Source organism: Battus philenor, unplaced genomic scaffold, assembly GCF_028537555.1.
Source record: "Battus philenor isolate CCGP_79_NKW_IND1 unplaced genomic scaffold, ilBatPhil1.0.hap1 SCAF_18, whole genome shotgun sequence".
Classification (NCBI taxonomy): Eukaryota; Metazoa; Arthropoda; class Insecta; order Lepidoptera; family Papilionidae; genus Battus; species Battus philenor.
In genome coordinates this window covers 528,079-548,910 of record NW_027181680.1, presented here as the reverse complement: position 1 = coordinate 548,910, position 20,832 = coordinate 528,079, and the positions used below count along the sequence as shown (strand labels likewise).

General features: G+C 37.7%; 1 protein-coding gene across 1 annotated transcript in view; it reads right to left on the bottom strand.

The window, feature by feature from the left end:
- Window positions 1–2,854: 2,854 nt before the first annotated feature.
- LOC137920437 (dystrophin, isoforms A/C/F/G/H-like) overlaps window positions 2,855–20,832 on the bottom strand; it is a 508,054-nt gene continuing 490,076 nt past the window's right edge. The window contains 17 exon segments of the mRNA XM_068763802.1: window positions 2,855–3,620; window positions 4,722–4,796; window positions 5,586–5,706; window positions 6,779–6,907; window positions 7,339–7,465; window positions 7,693–7,833; window positions 8,377–8,533; window positions 8,688–8,808; window positions 8,959–9,070; window positions 9,533–9,746; window positions 10,959–11,094; window positions 11,423–11,504; window positions 12,621–12,790; window positions 13,596–13,714; window positions 15,917–16,053; window positions 17,604–17,762; window positions 20,519–20,778. Coding sequence (XP_068619903.1) covers window positions 3,502–3,620; window positions 4,722–4,796; window positions 5,586–5,706; window positions 6,779–6,907; window positions 7,339–7,465; window positions 7,693–7,833; window positions 8,377–8,533; window positions 8,688–8,808; window positions 8,959–9,070; window positions 9,533–9,746; window positions 10,959–11,094; window positions 11,423–11,504; window positions 12,621–12,790; window positions 13,596–13,714; window positions 15,917–16,053; window positions 17,604–17,762; window positions 20,519–20,778 — 2,379 coding nt within the window. The 3' untranslated portion in view covers window positions 2,855–3,501.

Sequence of the window (20,832 nt, the reverse complement as noted above, 5' to 3'; positions counted from 1 at the left end):
CATATATGTACTTCTTTTTATTATTTATGTTTTTCTTTATCTGCCATATTTCTGGCTGCAAATTGTAGCAACGTTTGTGGATGTGGTGTCCTGTTGTGCTTTTTTATGGTCCCACTTGTGGGCCACATTTCCCTACTTTAAGTTAAAATCTTAGTTTTCAATTATTTAAAAGGTTTTATTTTTCAAATTTCAAGCTCTGCATGTAATGTCTTGTATTATTATGGGACTGTCTTTTAAATGTATTGATGCTTTTGTTGCTCAGTGTAATGGAGGCCGCCGCACGACTGCAAGAACCCTTTATTTTCCACTGTTGTGCTGTGTAATTGGAATAAAAAATGATTTTATTTTTATTTTATTTTTTGTCAATATCCGAAAGGAATATGAGGTTTATTTTACACAAGATTCATTTTAGAAAAGACTTACAGCCTCTCGCTACTAAAGTTCTCTAAATTTTTATTTTTTTTGGTAATTTTTCGTTGTTTTTTAACATTTTACAACTAAGAGACCTTAGGTTTCCTGAGGAAAATAAGGCATGAGAGAATTTCTCTTTAACATAGTAAATTGCGTTCGCCATAGTGAAATGTACATTGATAGCCTTAAATAAATAAATTAATAGTTAGTAGGATTGTTCTTGTGAAATTTTTTGTATTATGGAAGTCTAAAGAAGGATGGGATAATAAAAAAAAAACAAATCCCATACTATGCTGAATGTTTATTTGCATTTATCTTCTAAAACATCATAAACGCAGTAAAATATACAAATAAATGCGAAAGTACATGTTAGGTATAATGATTATAATAGTTGCCAAAAAATGGTTTCGTCACAAATAATTTCAAATAAAACTAAACACTACGCCCGGTCAAATAATATTAATAACAATATATTAGTGTAAACTCTTAACAGTATCTCGTTCGTTAAGGTTACAATAAATTGTGCTTTTTTCTTAAAATCTATATTAGCAAAATTAAAAAATAGAACAAGTATATAATTGCCGCCGCTGTCAGCTGATGACAGCTGTCAACAAGATGGCCGCGCACTAATGGCGGCGGACGTCGGCGCAACGTAAAACAATAAACCTGATATGGTTAAATCGGAAGTCCTTATACATATAGTTAGCGTTTAACAGTTTACTTAACATTCGTATAAAATTCATCTCTCGAATATAATATTATCTAAAAGGTAGGCGTCATCTTACAAGTAGTGACGTTACAAAAAGTACGGAGACGGGAACGATGTCTCGTCCGCGCACCCTGAGGGTACGGCATGGTGATAGTGGAAAGAAGTGAATACATTAGTTTTAACCGCTAAAGTTTCTCTACCGCTTCAAATACCCGAAACGAGGGTGCGACACGCCGGTTCGCTCTTCCACCGCCCTGGAATCGGAACGTATTCTATCTCGAGTCACACTAAATCGTCAAACTTTTATTGTAGTTGTCATGTATATAACTTTAGTTGTCTTTCGAAATAAATGTACATTTTTTTAAATTTAACATATTTCTCTCTCATGTGCAATTTAAATGCGAATAAAATTTATGTAATACATTTAATTATTGTTATTTATATTTGCAGGAATAAATGAAAAAGTTTACAGATAAGAAAGACATGAATATGTTATCTATGGTATGGTTGTCTACAAAATGTCAGTTGAACGTTGACATGCGGGGCCGGCGGACGTGCGTACCGGAGTGCCGCGACGCGACCACTACGCCGCGTCGAAGCATGACTATTCGTAATTTCCAACTAACGATACATTTCGATAAGTCGATAACATGTAAAATACACAACATGCAAACACAACGCGACCGCAACTCGGCTACAGCTACCGGCGGACCGCGGAACATTGGTTATCTATATTTTAAAATACATTCACTAATAGGCCCTCGTTCGTCAGAGATTTGGCGCGAGCGCGTCCAACGGATTACTTTAAGGCTACACCTAGCTTCCTGCTCGAAAGCAATAAGTTCATGTATTCAAAACATATAAAATCGATATGCATTTAACTCTTTCCGCGTTGCGCTAATGATATGGCAATATACAAAGTGATATGAGGGTAATGGAAAATTGTACTAACAAGATATGTACTTAAACGACCGATACATGTTTACAGATAAATTTGGTACAGTTCCCATTCTATATATATAAATGCTCGTTATGTCTTTTTCGTTGTACGCTCTGGCAACACTGGACACCGCGTGGGAGGAACAAGGGAGTAACGGAAATAGAGGGGAACTAAAGGGAGATAAAGAATAGAATTAGTTCGCTCGCGTTGAAAACGCAATTCTCAGTTCGTTAATAATTTGTTCACTCTGGATACAAGTAGAAGGCTTGATTGGTGACTTGATATTTCAGCTATATAACATCCATTACTGGATATGTCCAGGCCTCCTACATAGATTTCTAATATGGCTGATTAGAACGTTACCTGAATAATGCGTCTTTCGACGGCGCTAGCCGTGGTCTCCATGGTCCATCTAGTCCATTTAAATTTCTTATACAGCTCGTGTTCCTCTACTAGAATCGCAACGGAATTTTTTTCTGCTATGTAGTCTGGAATACATTGTTAACGCGACCGAACTATAAACTAAAAGATAGGGAAGTCTCAATCACGACACGTACTGCAACAAAGGCATGCCCTTATTAATAAAATAAGCGTTGCATACGGTGATCGTTGTGAACGTCACCATTAGGGGCTGAGCGGCGGCAGCTAGCCCCGCATGGCGGAGGCGCCGGAGGTCCCGGCCGACGCGCCGGTGCATGACGACGGTGCTCTGAGTGCACGAGACATGCAGTGTTGTTTGTTAGTGTCGAGATGAAAGTTAGTAATGGAGGTAAAGCAAGATATACTGCCATGTCTACACAGTCTCCAATGGTCTCATAGTATGTCCTGTGCGAGAAACGAGAGAATATAAGATACATTGTCATTGGACGTTTACATTGCCCACGACTTAGATGGTCGCGAAAAGTCAGTAGATGTATCAGGAAGATGAGCTACTGTGGCGATCTTTGTATATTTCGTCAGACATCATGTCAGGCTAGCTCTAAGGAATTGTCAAGTTAGGTTTACCCTCCTCCGTCCACGGGCGTCAATTCGTGCCCGGGCATAGTGATTATTTGTTTTTTTTTTCTTTCTTATAATAAGATAATAAAGCATATCTTTCTTACTGGAATACCATTGCAAATACTTGTCATTTTAGTAAAAATCTTCTAAAATCTATTTTTATCAGTAGTTTGATTTATTTCCTTTATAAGTATTTAATTATTGCGCGTGATGACTTAATGTCCACGGGGGAGGGGAGTCAAGGGTTAGGTGATCCTTGGAGACTGTGTCAATTAGGTCTTGTAGTGACTGAGGGTGGACAGAAACTATAAAGTGTGAAGATGCAGCGCTCCCATTTGGAGTATCTAAGGAAAGGTATTCTAGTTGCCAGAGCGTCGACGTGGAAGGGGGCGTATCGCAGTTAGCCCCGCCCCCGCAGCACCGAGTGGGAGGCGACCGGGGGCTATTCCTTGCCCGCAGCCGGTTTCCCGTTGGTGTATTCCGGGGGTGCGTTGGAGTTCTGATCTGGTTGCTCTTCAGACATCACCGTCACCAGCTCTTCTACTGCTCGACCAAGATCATCTGAAAACGAAGGATCGTGTTAAAACTCTCTCTCTCTCGCCACGGATAGCCAAGGGCCGAGAGCCTTAAAGTTCTTGAGTCAAGAACAACACAGGCTGTCCGCCCACTAGGTGGAGGTCATCGGAAAACACTAAATGGGGGTCGCTTTCAACTGGTCTGGTGAAAAAGACAAGGATAAGTCGATAATTAAAATCGAGAATCAACGATATTCCGACATAAGTATAATATTGTCTGCTACAATTTAAAGACATATATATGTTATAAATATATAATATTTGTTTACCTCACGGTATGCGTCCTGGTGCCAGTGAAACGGAATAAAACCAATGATTAATATAACGAAATTCAAAACGACATCGACAAACCATGCAACGTGCAGAGCTAGAATGTACTAGAGCAACACTCGTTATCACGTATTTGTGTCCAACCTGTTGATAGGTTTGTATCTTCAAAGTGGGGGAAAAAGCTAACACAAGCAACAAGCAATGGTGAAGGCTTTAACATATAGCTGTTGGTAGAACAAAAACTTCAAAAATTTAAAGGAACATTTCGCCATGTCTGTAAAGCAGCTGTTTAAAATTTAGATGTAAGGATAAAAAAAACGAACGAAGCTACAAAATAAAACGACATCTTTAGTTAATAATATAAACTATTGGAGACTTGAAATTTTAATTTACTTTATTTGGTATCACACAATTTATAAATAAATTGAAATGGTAAATCTTTTTGAAATTAATGAACAAAATATAAGAGATACTTGTATCGAAAAAAAGGAACGAAAGGTTCTCGGGTCGACCACGAGTTGGTAGATGTGGCATGGGCTAGCGCTCCACTAGGTGGACAAATGGCATAATTAAGATCGTGGGAAGACGCCGGATGCAGTCAAGACCGGTCATCTTGGCGATGTTTAGGGAAGAGCTTTGACTTGTAATGGAAGTCTATTGGCTAAAAAGAAGAAAAAGCAGTCATACTTATATCCAGGGCTGTGTATGTCTATTTGAAATAAAAAATGAGAGGAATAATACAATAAAAGAACGTGTCATCAAAGTCTCCAATAGTTACACAATGGTACAAGGCGCACAAAGCCTGTAACCATCTGACCTGCGCAGTGCATGAGGGAGTGTACGGCGTGGGGCGGTGGTGGCGGCCGCTCCGCATCTCTCTCGCGTCCGCCATCTTGTGTGTGCACGACAAAATGGCGGATATAGACACATGGTTTTGTTGATCACAGATAAAAATACAACTTCATATTTTAATTGATTATTAAACTTTTTGTCATGTTGTTTTAGTGTAGTTTTTGTCTTATTTTCTTTTGGATATAGCTTTGTATGTAATAGTGTAATTATAGTGTGTCTGTGTTTGTAAATTTCATGTTAAATAAGTAATAATCTAGATAGATAAACATTCATTTCTGAAAAATCGATATATACCTAGCAGGTACACGTATAGAACCCCCGTAATTTTAACTTGAATGTCAATTATAGTTCAATTAAATTCTAGTTTTTTTTATCAACTTGGACAATTCTAGAATCATTCTTTTGATGTAGACTTACATTAAATGATTTAAAGTAATAATAATATCAAAATATCTGCACCCACTTTTGGAATTTAGTACATTAAAACGAAGTATTTTATTTTCTTAGTATAAAGTAAATGTTTCTGGCTCCTTTAATAACAAATAAAATGTCCAGTTCATTATAATGATACATTTTCACTAGACAAATGTTTCTTCCTACCAACCTAAGAAAAAAACACTGCCTTCCTAATGCCCGGAAATTTTTAATTACAATCTTAATTTACTTTTTGATTACAAAATTTAAGCTACCAAATTTATTTTTTATTTCTATGGACTAGATATTTTGAAAACACAAAGTTAAAATAAAAAATAATATTTTTTTTATTAACTGGACGAAATTCCATGTTGTTGGTTTGATGTTAAAGAATTATTGATTTTGGATTACGTACTGGTATGAGGGTCGTGGTAGAGGCCATTGTGCATCTTGGCTGGCGAATCTGTTGCCAACTGGGAGGCAGTCACAGAACGCGTCTGAAGAGTACCCGTGCGAGCTGGCGGCGATCCTGAAGGCTGTTAACAAATATATGTATATTTATTCCTCTGTCTATATCCTAGATCTTTCTAGATTGTGAAGGAATTTCTAATGAAGAATGCAAATTAAGAATATCTTATTATTAATTCATATATACAAACAGACAGACTCAATTGAATGGAAACGTAAAGAATTAAAATTTACACAAAATGGCGAAGGATGGGAGGCGATGAGGATGTAAACTTTCATTCACATTGCAGTGCTGTGAGAATGATAGAAAATATGAAGGATAGAAGAAGGAAGAGAGAGAGAGAAAGAGAGAGAGAGAAAGAGAGAGAGAAAGAGAGAGAGAAAGAGAGAGAGAGAGAGAAAGAAAGAGAGAGAGAGAGAGAGAGAAAGAAAGAGAGAGAGAGAGAGAGAGAGTGAAAATAGAAAAGTTTGTGAAAAAATCATTGTTTAATATATCCCTGTCCCAAAAATAAGAAAAGGGGGCGAGAGGCCCGGAGTTTATTTATTACTGGAGTAATGGAGGCCATAAAAAAACAAACAAACTGCTTTCTTTAAGTATAAAATATTATAATTGACTAAGCACACACAAACATATATATATATATATCATTGAAGCCATATGTCCACGGCTGGACATAAATACCCATAGATTTCAAATAGGTTTGGTTAGAAGCGCCATCTAGCATCAACCAACAAGGTCGTCTATCCGTTACATCATCGTCTCTACCACGAGACCTGCCACTGCCACTTCTACTTGCTAATCCGCTGGGATTTCTTGGTTATTTTCATTCGTTTACGGATCTCCTTTGACCACAGGTTGTACCGGTACATAGTCTCCAGAACCTTGAGGCTTCATCGTCCATTTATTCAGGGCACTATATGGCTTGCCCAATGCCAGTTCCAGGTTACTTCCATTCGTTTAGTATCATTTAATAGATATCTATTTTACATAAATACATAGAGTGAAATGGATATATCTCTCTCCTCATATTCTAAAATAAAAAGATTTATTGACACAGTGAAGATTAATTTTTCTCCTGCTATATCTAAATAGATAAGACCTCAAAAGAAAGATCGATGGGGTTAGAAAGTTTAAAGTACCTCGTCGAGCAAGGTTCGCAGGCGTTGGAGTTGTGCTTCCAGCTGACGGTTGTGCTCCTCCAGGATGTGCATGCGCGCCTCCAGACGCCCTTTGTGCTGGCGTAGCAGACGGGCCTCAGCCATCATGTCCTGAAAGATGCAAGCCAATAGTAAAAAAGGAGATCCTTTTAATTTAAATTCTAAGGCATTATAAGTAAGTCTTTATTGTCGTTTACGACGTAATTCTTTTAAAAGTTCAAGATACTCTTCCTCTGGACCTCCATAAGAATTCATCAAATTCATCCATTTATAAGAGATTCCTTCGCACTAAAACCCTCTCAGTGGTCAATGTACGAGTATGTTCAAGATAATATTCTATCCACACTCCCATGCGCTGTTCTATTCTGCATAGTCTCCCCCTCGCTATCCCTGAAGCCTTGACCTCTATAGTCACTAAGTAAGGAGGCTGTTTTAACAACCACTTTTCATTTGAGGGTTTTTCAGGGACGAACCTTGGTACAATGTAAAAAAAAACACTGATTCTCTTATTCTATCTGTTGATTTACATTTTTACCACTTACCTGGTCTACCGGTGCATTTCTGTTCTCGGCAAGACCGTGCTGCTCCTCAGGAGTGGACCCTGGCGTTTGCTTGGCCTTCAAGCGCTCGTACTCTGCCTGGAGGCTGGCGTTCTCTTCCTCCAGCTCCCTGCAGACATCAGGTTCAAATGCCAATATAATTTGCGTCGCTGAGTAGTTGGGAAAGAAAACCAGATGGTGGGAGAAAGTTCTGGCGTTGTATTAGATTGGAATTTAGACCAGGACATATGCTGTGTAAACGGTAGATCACTTCTGGAATCTTTGATGTACTTTTAACTCTTGTTGCTACCTTCATCTGGTCAGTTAGACCTGGTGCAGGTGTGTCCTAGTGCTCACCGTATCATGGCCTCGAGTTCGTGACGCTGCTCGCGGTGGATGATGGAGACCACCTGCACGGGTGAGCGCGGCGCTTCATCAGCATCACCACCTCCGTTCAGCGAGGCGCAGTACTGCGCGATCAACTGGTGTTCTTCGTCGCTGCAAATAAACACAGTGTTAGTTCCACTTGCATTATGTATATGTGGAATGAGGTTAAATGTTTTATAACCCTTTAGTTTTTTAATTAATTTTGAAGTGTTTCTTTATGAAAGATGTCAAGTAAGTAGCTGTCAAAAGAGTAATGGAAAGATGAAGACGTATTTTGATAAACTTTAAAAACTTTTGTTTTGTATGTTCATATAATACAATAATAATATAAATATAAACTTTTTTACACGATTAAATAATGAAAAAATATTTTATTTCCATATTTTTGAACGGTATATATTCATTTTATATATAGTTTAGTTCTATTGATTACAATGTGCGCAAGTCAAATTTTTCAAAATGAAAGATGAGGTCAAACTTTCATAAGGAACAAATAGCTGCAAGCCTTTTTACAAGAAGGCTTCTACAGGTGTCAGAGGTACTATGTAGAAGTAAATACTTGATATAATATATGAATATATATAATATGTTTAAGGCTTTTACACCTTAAATCAAATCACCCAGAAAATATGATTGGATATGTGTGTGTTTTACCTGTCGGGGGTATCAGCTGCGCGTGCGCCGAGCTCGACTTGTGCGAGACGAGACGCGTAGAGCTCAAGTCGGGAGTGCATATCATCACCCGCTCCTGCCGCCCCTCCTGCTCCTCCCGCATGCTGGGGCGAAGGCGCCGGGGACTCCAACGCATCACCTGCAATTACACGTAATTAATACAATCACATCCATGCCCTCTACTACGTTGACCAACAATTAAAAGAAATGTAGAGGAAATGAGAAGAGAGGGAGAAAGAGGTAAGGATAAACAGAACGAAGGAAAGAAGTAAGACAATAGATTTTAGTGTTACCTTCGAGTACAGTCTGAACAGGTAGGTAGCCGACGCGTGGGTGCTTCTTGAAGTAGCGCGCAGATTTGAATTTGTTTCGCAGCGCACGCGTGAAGTCTCGCACATCCTCGCCCGACGTCGTCTGTTAGCCAAAAACAAACGAGGTTTAGAGTAATACCTCTATCTCTGACTCATTTTCGCTAGAAAACTCGTCCAGGAAAATTGTTTTTCTTGTTCTAAAAATGACAAACTGTTTTCAGGATGTTTAGTTCCAGATTTAAAATATACTCACAGCTGTACAGTACTCCTGCATGGGATGGGTCAGCTTGTGGTTCTTCGCTTTGCGACCGCTGAAGAAACACTTCTGGCACATGTCGAAGTTGAAACATTTCAGACAGCGATACCTGAAACATATTTTTTTTTATTATATCAAATACTTTTTTAGTATTTGGGCAATGTTCCCAAAGTGATCCAAGTGGACTTCATACAAAATTATTCCAGTGCCCTAATCAATCACTTTTTTGACCCTCACTGCTGCCCAAATGACGCATGTTTGAAGTGGCAGGGTACATAGTCTAAGACTTCTTTTAAAGCAGTAAAGCTTGACGGCTCCCGGGAGAACCTCTGATATTTTACTGGATCTGAAGGCTGGCGATCACTTAGATCGTTTAAGTGAACCATGGAGTGACTAAGTGGTCCAGGGCACCCCACGGGCTTGGACTGTCCGAATATTCCATACTCAAATAACCACCGGTTCATTTGTCACATTTTTGTCTAGTTTTTGTAACACGGTAGAAATGTAGCAGAAAGTCAACCAAAACCAGAAGCAAATGTCTTTACTGTTGTAACAATACTAAGTAAATTACCTGAAGCCAACGATAGGATATTCCTTGCAAATGTTGCACTTGGCCTGGTGCTTGGCGGACTCAGCCGCGGCCAGACGGTGCAAGACCGGCAACCACACCATGGACTGAGGTTCCTTCTGCAGCCACTGCAGGAAGTGGAACGCTTCGATGTACTGCAGCTGTCCATCCGGGTCTCGCTCTAGAGTCTTCTCTTTGCTGTCTTCTTTCTCGCGCTCTTTCTCCTTCTCTCCAACTGTATATATTATTAGCTTTTAGAACCTTTGTAAAACTACCTTTACTTAAGGTCTCACGTTGCCTCAGCTTAGCCTTTCTAAAATTATTATGCCCTCCCTATGTAACATTAATTTATGATATTAATTCATGATTAAACTCGTGTCAAGTTTTCTTCTAAATTTCATCTTTAACAATCAAATTACCCACTGTGGGTCATGGGGTCTACGTTGGTAAACACTGATTTACTCTGACTACACTGATTTACTTTGAATGTATATAATTATAGACTATATTAGCTGTATGCATTTTGCTTTTATCTTATTTATTACTTTATTTATGTTATTTTCTATTTTAGATCTTATTCAGAAGGGCCCAATTTGATAGCAACTAGAATCAAATTAAGCTGCTGTGACATCTATGAAAATGAATATTTCTTCTTGTCTTCAGGCGATAAGCACCTATTGCAAGGCACGTGCGTCCCCGAAATATCGCCACGATAACTGCTCTTGCGCTGCCCACATAAAGCGACTGCGCTTGATCTTAACTATGTCGTCAGTTAATCTAGTGTGTGGCCTATTCATACTGCATCAACCGCCTAGTGGTCGCCACTAGAGAACCTTTAGGAGTCAACAGCTCTCAGTCAGCATGAGCGATGTTACTTTCCCACCGCAACTTTAGACAAGAAAATTTTTATGCTAATATCTACCCTATTCCGTGCGAAGAAGGTGCAAAATAAAATGTTCAATTATTGCACATGCAATGATGAAATTTTACGTTTAATAATGGCAACATTATCTTTAGTTGTTTTTGGGTTTATTAATCTGGCAAGTTTTTTCTTCACTTGTCATTGTGCATGTAATTTTGTATAAATTTAAACATGTGATGTGGAAAAACGTTTATTGTATAATTAACATAATTATTGTGCGCGGAAAATGAGTTCAAATCCGACTCCCCGAGAACTCCAACGGCCGCGGGCGCACGTGTTGCGCCTTGGCAGGCAGCCAAGGCGTAAGCAAGAGCGCGTATAGTGCACGCCGTGCGAGTGAGCGAGACGAGTGGGCGAGACGAGCAAACGGTTGAGCGTTGTGACGACGTCCGCGGGAAATTTCACATATGGCGGCTTTTTATGTAGCAATATTATTACAAACAATGAATATTAGTTTGTAACCTGCTTGTTTTAATTAGCAGAATTTCTATATAAAGAAGCACATACCAATTTTTCTGTCGAGTGTGCCAGTCTTGTTGTTACTCTCCTTAGCGGCGGCGGAGGCCTGTTCGAAGCAGCTCCTGACAGAGGGCTCGATGTTGGACCCCCCGAAAGCGGCCACCTCCCCGAGCTGCCTGGGAACCTGTATTATAGTTTTGTTAATAATACATTCATACATGATATTAAACTTGACCTTAAATTAAGTTCAAACAGATATCTATTGCTCCAGGTTTTGACAGTATTCTTCTAGATTAGTTTAAGTATACTTGTTTATTTTTATTATTGATTATTGGTATAATTTACTTAGTTTTTCGTATTATACTTCAAAATAATAAAAACAAGATTTGAGAATCTGAGAATATTTATGTAACTAAACATTATCTCTTTGACTGTACCGCTACGAAAAACGAGTTCAGAGATGTCAATTATTTGGCGCGAGCTATATCTGAGTTAGTAAATTAATCACACACCTGTATGCAATCATGGAGGAGCAGTCCGAGCTTTCTCTGATCAGCGCGACAGGATGGGTCGGCGATCAGACGGAACAGGTACCTGGAAAAGGTGACATGAAAAACAGTAAGAAATAAGGAATGGTTTTCAATAGAATTTTTATTAATAATGATGGTATAATTGTTAAAACAATTATACCATTATTTAATGCATCTGCTTCTATAGACATATATATATATATATATATATATATATATATATATGTATATAGTAGCAGATAAAAAGTGACAAAGCTTTCTATTTATATGTATGTATATATACAAGATATAAAACGTTAACACTTATATACGTATTTTAAAACAACCTGTATAAACTGACGACTGTATATATGCAAATATATAAAACGTATATTTTATGTTGATTGACAATTCGAAAGTGTAGCTGCCTATTTGAATAAAGAATTTATTGATTTTGACCATACAAAGTCTTCAGGAACAGATAGTAAACAATATTTAATATATTATATTCTGGAGTTATACATTCATCACCCTAAAAGCCTTCACATATTGAACTAATCAATCTGTATACTAACCGTCCCACGCCCGCTTTGCAAGCTTAATAATAAACCTCCTAACATCCCTTGCCAATAAAACTATTCTGTGTTTGGCACTAATCGGTGTAACATAACTCCTGAAGATGCCCCATGGAGGGGTGAAACACGTGTTGAGTGATTTAACGGTGGTAGTTGTGTAATTAGCATTGTTTGCCGCATGCACATTTATCAGCGGCCTGGCGGGCGGTGAACTTTGATGCAGGACTACCACTGCATGTGCGGAAGTGGATAAATATTTGTCCTTTTCTTACTTAGGATGGACTTCCGCAAGGTATCGCCTGATGCCATTAAATAACTAAAGATTTATTTGTTCGTATCGGCCCATATATACCCACTTCAATACATAGACTTCCCTCAAAGATGCTTTTTTACACGACTACCACTGCATGTGCGGAAGTAGCTAAATATTGGTTCTTTTCTTACTTTCTTACTTGACTTCTACTCGGCAAATATAATATTTATTACATTAACAATATAATTAACCTTATATTTCCTGAGATGTTGTGATGAGTCTATTCCATACTGTCATGTCGGCACAAATGGGGTAATCTACAAATTTTGGGCAGATAATGAAGTTATCCTCTCAGGAGGAACAGTTCACTGACCTGTACTTCTCCTCCAGGTGTCCCTTGCACAGCAGCACGAGGCCGACCTTGAAGCTGAGCACTCTGATCTGTCCGGTGCGCTGGCTGTCGTACACGTTCAGCAGCCAGTTGACGGACAAGTCCAAACACAGCGGCACATTCACCAAGCTGGGATTCTCAGCTGCTATCACCTGTTACCAATGTCTCTATACAGTCCTCTATTGAGGATATTTCAAATTACTAGCATATATATCAAGCCTTTAGTTCGTGATTGAGATTTGATGAAAGATCATGATGGATCTTCTTCTCTGTTTTCAGCCCATAGAAGCCTTTTCTAAGACTTTCCCCAAAGATATCTAAGAAGGGATTTACCATAATCACCATGCTTGGCAAGTTGTTAATTGATCGCAGTGTGGTATTATGGTATGCAAAGGGCAATCCCATATAATTAATGCGCAAAACGTGAATTATATAAGATTGCATTGCGGGAATCGAACCTGAGATCTAACATCACAAGTTCGAGTCCTCTTCCACTGTGCTACTACTGTTTGTCACGTTTAAAAATTAACTTTATACTTGATTCCGATTTAAAAATCCTGAGGTAAAAAAAAATTGTGAATCTCTCTTTTTAAAATCCTTGATTCCTATGATTTTGTATTCCTAGCTCTGGAAGAACTGTATTTAAAATTGAAGGGACTTTTATTTCAAAAGCCTTGGAATTGTAAACTGATTTACATTTAGTTTTTCTCAATTCTTGAAAACAATTTGTGCTTCAAAGTAAAAACATCGTAAAGCCTGGAGACACGTTTAGTTTAGCCAAAGCTTCATAGACCTGAGTCATTTATCATCTGAACAGTTGGTAGACTGAATTTGACGTTAACAAGTGATGATATGCAAAAATTTTTGGATTTAGATTTTGAACTCTTAAAGTATTCAATGTAGAGAAATTTTGTATTTTAAAATCATAGCTAACACTGATGTGGTGTAATCTCTTACCTCGTAAAGCGATGTCAGGACGGTGATCATGTCCGGTATGTCGATGAGGCGGTCATTCTGGGCGCGGAGCCCATGGGCGTCGAACGCATCAAGGGCGCCGCCCAACTGCAGCATATGCACTGCACACAAAATATAGTACTTAGAGTCTTAAGTACAATAATATCACTTTTAGCTATAGAAGATTCCTTGTAAACAGGCTGAAAAAGTTATCTAAACCACTGTTTTTTAAATATAAATACTTATATTAACTTATATTTTATGTGTATTGTAAGTTATATATATACAGTTATTATACACATATAATATACACTGGGTTACTCGTAATTTCACGTTTTCCTGGCGAGAGGGTCAAAGGTCAAATTACAACAAGTTAGATCTTTCAAACGTATGAAGTTCGTTACGATTTCGTTAAGAAATGAAGAAGGTTCTAAGGGAGAGGAGAAATGGAATTGTGATGAAAACTATGTTGTGAGGAAACAATAATACACTTCTATACACTTATAAACCACCAAGATAATTAAAACATATTTTTCTAGCTGTCAAACATTTGACATTTAAAAAAGACTGGAAGTCTGAAAGTCTGGTTTCAAAAGTTTGAATTTTATTTTTAATTTTATTTATTATTAAAAAATTTTAAGGCAGATGAAAAGCAATGAGAAAAAAATTTCAAGACTATTTGCAATTTCAATTGCAGGTAACCATAATACGCGATTGCTTTTTTTTAAAAACAAAGTTGAAAAAAAAAATCATATTAGAACCATAAATCTATTTATAACGATATTTATAATCTACATACCTAAATCTAATTTAAAAATTATATAGGCTTGTATAATTCATATTATTTATTTATTTTCTTTATTATTATCAGATTGTTGTATACTTTAAAAATGTTCTAAACATTTTGTTTGAATGAAAATAAAGGATCATTGCAAATATCAAAACTATTTATTTTTAAAAACATTTGACTATAAGGAGCTGATAAACGAAAATGAAAATATATTACTGCAAGATGATAATCTAATTTTTACAGAAGAATATCGAGAAGAGTAACAAGGGGTTCTGTAGATATAACTCACGTGTCATCTGCATATACATTAATTGAAATATAAATTATCAACCGCCCTGTACCCCACTAAAATCTCCCGTGAACACCATGGAGTCGCTTACATGCATACATGAATACATATTCATAAATTCATACGTATTCATGCCGTCACACGTTCGTGAGCCTGGCGCCGGGATAATGTATTCAACACCACTACACCTAGGATCGCTGCAGTATGGGCAAGCCTCCCGTTCCCACTCACACTTCACCACTCACTTAAAATTCGTATACTTTAGATTTCCTTTCAGTATGTATAAAGAAACTGAAGCAAGCGTGGTGCAGTTTTTTTAACTACATTATTCTGTACAGACTTTGAAAAATAAAAAGTTATTTTCCAGCCGTGTTCTGATGAAAAAAAAAAAACATTTTAATGTATTTAACAGCGATCATTTTACTTTAAAAGAATATTTAAAATGAAATTTTGTGTTATTTATTATATTAATACAAATCAAAGCAGCTACCTCTGTAAGAGATACATTACATCATCGTCAGAGGATCATCCTAATGTGGAATCCTTCCTAAGGACGGTAGGTCTTCGAGGTAATAACAACATGTATATTAATAATATGTATATTTATACAGATTTATAACTACGCAAACAATGTTCAATCAATAAAAACCGACAGCCAATCACAAGCCGAGAAGTATTGCAGAGCGCTCTCTTTCTCACAATGTATATAAAGATTTATATTTCTGTGGAATTCCCCTTTTCGATGCGCCGCAGATGATGACGTAATGTGAGCCCTATACCTAATTATAAATTTATAGCGCGTGAAATGTAAAACGCTAAGTTCATAGCGAACTGTCAAATACGTGCGAAGTTCATAGTGAACTGTCGAATACGTGCGAAGTTCATAGTGAACTGTCGAATACGTGCGAAGTTCATAGTGAACTGTCAAATACGTGCGAAGTTCACAGTGAACTGTTAAATGCACAAAGCGGACACGGTTCCGCAAGCTCACTTTCATTGAAGCTGAAACAACCTCTGGATCAAGGCAATATCATGAAACAAAGAAAGTAGAAGTAGTAACATGAAGTAGAGAAAAGGGTTGAGAAAAGGGTTCGTGGAAGGGTTTAGAATCTTAGTATGGTGCATGTATAGTCCATCCTCGTCACTCTTTGAGCGAAGGTGGTGGTGGTGGAGGCGTTCTTAATTCATCATTCTCGGATATCGAACCTATAACAGTATTAAAGAAGGAATTGTAGATGGACTTACTGCAAAGTGCTTTCTGCACGGTGCGCAGCTTGAGAGCAGTCCTGTACGCTGAGAACCGGACCTCGTTGAGGTCTGCGAGGGAGTTCATGAGTTCGATCATCTTCGGATGGTCCCAATGTGTGGTCTCCAGTTCATGGCTGAAAAGGAATTTTATGATGTCTTTATATACGGACACGGAATACATTTTTTTTAATAACTATTGACTGTCGATAAGAAGACTTTGACCTCTGTCTCGCCTGATGATAAGCGAGGACGAGGCTAGATGCCTAGAAGAAACCTATTCACTCTTATCATGAAGACTCATAAGTAATTGCCTGGAAACAATAACACCGGAATGTTGTTCCACTCCTCGGCTGTTCGCACTATAGAAGTATTAGAAAAACGCTTAGTGCGGGTGGAAGGAATTTCAACCGTGTACGGATGTGAATCCGTGCGTGTTTTTTCCGATTGAAGAAAGGAGATGAGGAAATTATTTAGTGTAATTCCGCTGTACACTCTTCAAGATGCGGTTTGTAGAATACTTATAAATTGGCAAATCGCTGATGCTTCATGCTTTGAGGCTTCGCGCTCATCAAAGCGACGTTCGTCAGCTTCTTGACTCGACTCTGGAGTCCAAAGCATCGAGCCGGTATTTTGACGATTATCATTAGTAATTAAGGGTGGATCATTGACAAATAACTCTTCGATGATTTTACATATTATTGATTATAATTTAAACTAAAAATTCGATCAGCAATATACATTGTAAGTTGTGTTATTTTTGATATGCATCGTGAAGTAATGTCAAGACTGTACATTATTTTTATTTAAATATTTATACACCATTTTAACAATATTTGTAAAGGCAGACTTAATGTCTTTAGGAATTCTCTACCAGTCAACTTAAACTTGAAACTTATTTAACCTGTCTATATCACGAATCGTTGATCGAAATGAGTGGATCTTGGTCAGATGACTCATTTTCATGATTGAGATTATAATGTAAACATCAAACATTGTTAAATTTCATTATAAAAGAGCAACTGTTGAGTTTTTTACCGGCTCTTATCAACACATCAGCGTTCTGAGCTGGTGGTTTCAATTTTTACAATGTTATTGAATTTATATACCCTTGTAAGACTTGATACTGACTTCCAAAGTAATTGTAATCGTAAGGTAATCATAAACAAGAAGAAAATTGAAGTTAAGACTATCAGCTTTACTTCTGTTTTGTGTAATTCTATTTTGAAATTTCAAATTAATTTTCCGAATGATTGTAGTAATTTATCTGATGATTGCTGACAACATTCTTAAGTATTGATGTTTTGAGTAAGAATGAAGTTTGTGTTTCAAGTCAATCTAATATATAAAATTCTCGTGTCACGGTGTTCGAACTTGAACTCCTCCTAAACGGCTTGACCGACTTTTACCAAATTTTATATGCGTATTCAGTAGATCTGAGAATCGGCTACTATCTATTTTTCATACCCCTAAGTGATAAGGATGGTCCACCCCTAAATTATTTTTTTTTATTTTTTTTTTTACAATTTTTTTGGTTTTTATTTTAGTATGATATAGCACACAAAAAGACATACAACTTTAAATTTTCACCCCTCTACGATCAACCCTTATTTTTTTTTGTAAATTAAAACCCTATTTTTTTTTGCAAAACAACGTTTGCGGGAACAGCTAGTAATTGATAACTTACTTGATGTAGTAAGGGACGTTGGCTGGAGTAACAGCACGTTCCCAAGGTGCTCTGACCGAGCCTGCGAGGAAGCCCTGCGCTGCGCCTGCGCCTCCATCTCTTGCCACGCCTGCCAGCTGTCTCGCTCTCTCTTCCCCACCAGCGCTCAATGCTGTCACCCTGGTGATATACAAATAAATTTAAGTAATATATCTTCGAAGCACATCGCACGGCCGTTGGGGATGAAAGATTCTTGAGTGATGACCTGAATGTGAATGATAGGATGTGGGTAAAGCCTTGCAGTGGGCGTGTATCGGCTGAAATGATAACAATGAATATATATTCACCCACAAGTGGGACAAGTTACCTTGCTAAGTGAAGGTAAAATGCTAGATGAAGACCGCCTCCTAGCGGTCTTTTTGTAATCCTATTTGGATAGCCAATGTCCAACAGTGGACAACCGACAGCTAAAACGATGATGTACGATAATTGACTTAAGTAAGAAAAGGACCAATATTTAGCGTGTTGAGTAATTTGGCGGTGGCGGTTGTGTGATTCGCATTGTTTGCCGCATACGCATTTATCAGCGGGCTGGCGGGCGGTGCACTTTGTTGCACGATTACCACTGCATGTGCGGAATTGGCTAAATATGGGTCCTTTTCTTACTTAGGATGGACTTCCGCAAGGTAACGCCTGATTCCATTAAATGATAATTGACTTGTTTTACAAATAGTTTCAGATTCTAAACTACATCCAACCAAAAAAAAAAAAAATAATAATTAATTATTGTTCCTTTAACGACCATTATTAGTAATTGAAAGAATTGGACCCTGCTTTCGTGTGATGGTAATGCCTGTTATCTTGTATCTTAGATTGACCAGTGCACAATGTCCAGGGTAAAACTAAACAGCCTTGGAGAGCAAATAAAAATCTAGCTTGTTTTTTGCCTAGGTTGTACACAGGACTCCAGTACCTACAAGTGCATAAAAAATGAAATTGAATGTTGATCGCAAATCGAAAGTATATCCATTTACATTTCCAAAGCACTCGGGGCATGTTGCGAGAGACAGGAATGGTTTAAAATTGCTGTAACACGAAGCGATGGGGGAAAGCGCTACTGTCCCACATAACTGTATATTGTTGCAATCAATTTTGAATCTAGAACAAGTTTTAACTGCAACGTAGAAATATAGTGCAACTTTCAAGTAACGTATAAGATAAAGATGAAAGTTAAAATTAATTTATTCTTGTAATTTTTAACAGAACTCTTGTTGATCGACAACTTTATATTCGTTTATTTGTAAATCTATTTTATTTTTTAATCTACTCTGTTTCGAGGTGCTATAGTTGTGGAGAAGAAGTAGGAAGAAACTCCACAATAATACATCTTTTAATTAAGTTTAACAACACAGATTTATACATATACTATATTAGCAGATACAGCCTAAATGAAATCAGTGCAATCAAGCGACATTAAAGCCGAGGATTCTTGTCATTTAAATATTCGTTTATTGAATAATAAGACTTTTGCCATAAAGTTTGTAAACGATGGTCCAATAATGTTTTGCGAATTTAAAAAAAAAATACATTTAAGAAACTTTTAAGTTAAACGGTTTTTTGATACCTATATTGTGGTGGTTGTGGAAAAATATGTACCTAGTCCGCCATATTGGAACGGCGTCCGTCTTGAAATTTAAATTTTGAGATAATCATCGTGTTTTACTAGTGTAGCCCTTTCATTTGATACACATATTGAGGGGGTTAAGGAAAAATACGTAATCCGCCATTTTGTATCGGCGGCCATCTTAGGTTTATAATGTTATTGATTTTATTATATTGTATTGTCATCTAAATTAAATGTGTGTACCAAATTTCAGATCAATCTGACAACGGGAAGGTGCTTAAATTTCCATTTCTAATTTTGATCCAAATAAATTCCGTACGGGTCGAACTAAATAAAACCGTTTAAAAAAAACTGATTCTGTTTATTACAAATGAATTAGAGACATTTGCAGTCGAAACTTTGGTAAAGACAGTTTTTCGCGGTGTCTTGTAAATACATTATGGACGTACAGTATTTTTTTGAATTTATTATGATTATTGTAAAAGAAAAAATTATAATATATTATCCTAAATATATTGTGGCGCTACTGTAAGAATATTGATCTCTTTAAACCGCTTACACAATGAGATTCGCGACCCTAAACCGTAAATAACTCGTATATATAATGGAGTATTGACAGTATACATAAACAGTATATTTGTCTTTTTTTGGACATTTTTATTTATTTTATCAACCTTCAATTATGTGTCTCTGGTTACTAAAAGGTCAAGTCACAGAGAAAGCCTATGTAAAAGTAAAATATATAAATACTATACATGTAATATATTTTGAACAAGTCACGAAGAGGTCTACGTAAGCCGTAGTATTAGACCAAGGCTCTCAAGGGAGACCTCATGTCAATAAGTTTGAGCTCATCACCTGCAACGCTTGGCCGCAGCATCATCATCGTTATCATGTAAGAAAGAAGCCATCACAAGGCATATATGAGAAATATAAAAACCACATCAAAGACCGCCACTAATACAATTTCTTTCTGTTTACCGAGGTTGAAAATCTCAAAGTATTGGTGAAAGAATTCAATTGATTACTGTGAAAGATGCATTGAATATCATAATTTCAGCTGTCAGTCGTCCACTATCGGTCATTGGCTGTTTAAAAAGATTGGCAATAAAACCGCCAGGAAGCGAAGGTCGTTTTTCAGCATTTTACTTTACACACGACATTAGCAAGGTAATCAGCTCGGTCTATCCTCCTTCAGCAACTTCTGATACTTTGTTGCCACTCCAGAACCTTTCAGCCACTTGATGCACCACAATAGACCTGTAAACTCCAATATACAAACTATACCACACAATTTCTCAGTCTTCCTTACCTGGCGTTGAGGTCATCGAGTCTTGCCCGGAGGTGGTCCGGGAGCTGCACGTTATCCCGGGCCATCTGCTGGGCCTGCGCGCGTAGCTCGTCGACGAGACGGCGCAGAGGGGGCAGCTGGGCGCGTGCACGTGACACCGCGTCCAGTTGCGCACGCGCATCTCTCGCGTCTCCTGGTGCACGCCAGCATGCTCGCGCCGCCTCCGCGGCTTGGACCCGCGCAGCTAGCTCTTCCACTGACGTTGTGAAAGCCCGGACGCGCTGGAATAAAAGAAGATAATATTGACATCTGCTCCGTAATATTAGATCTCTGTT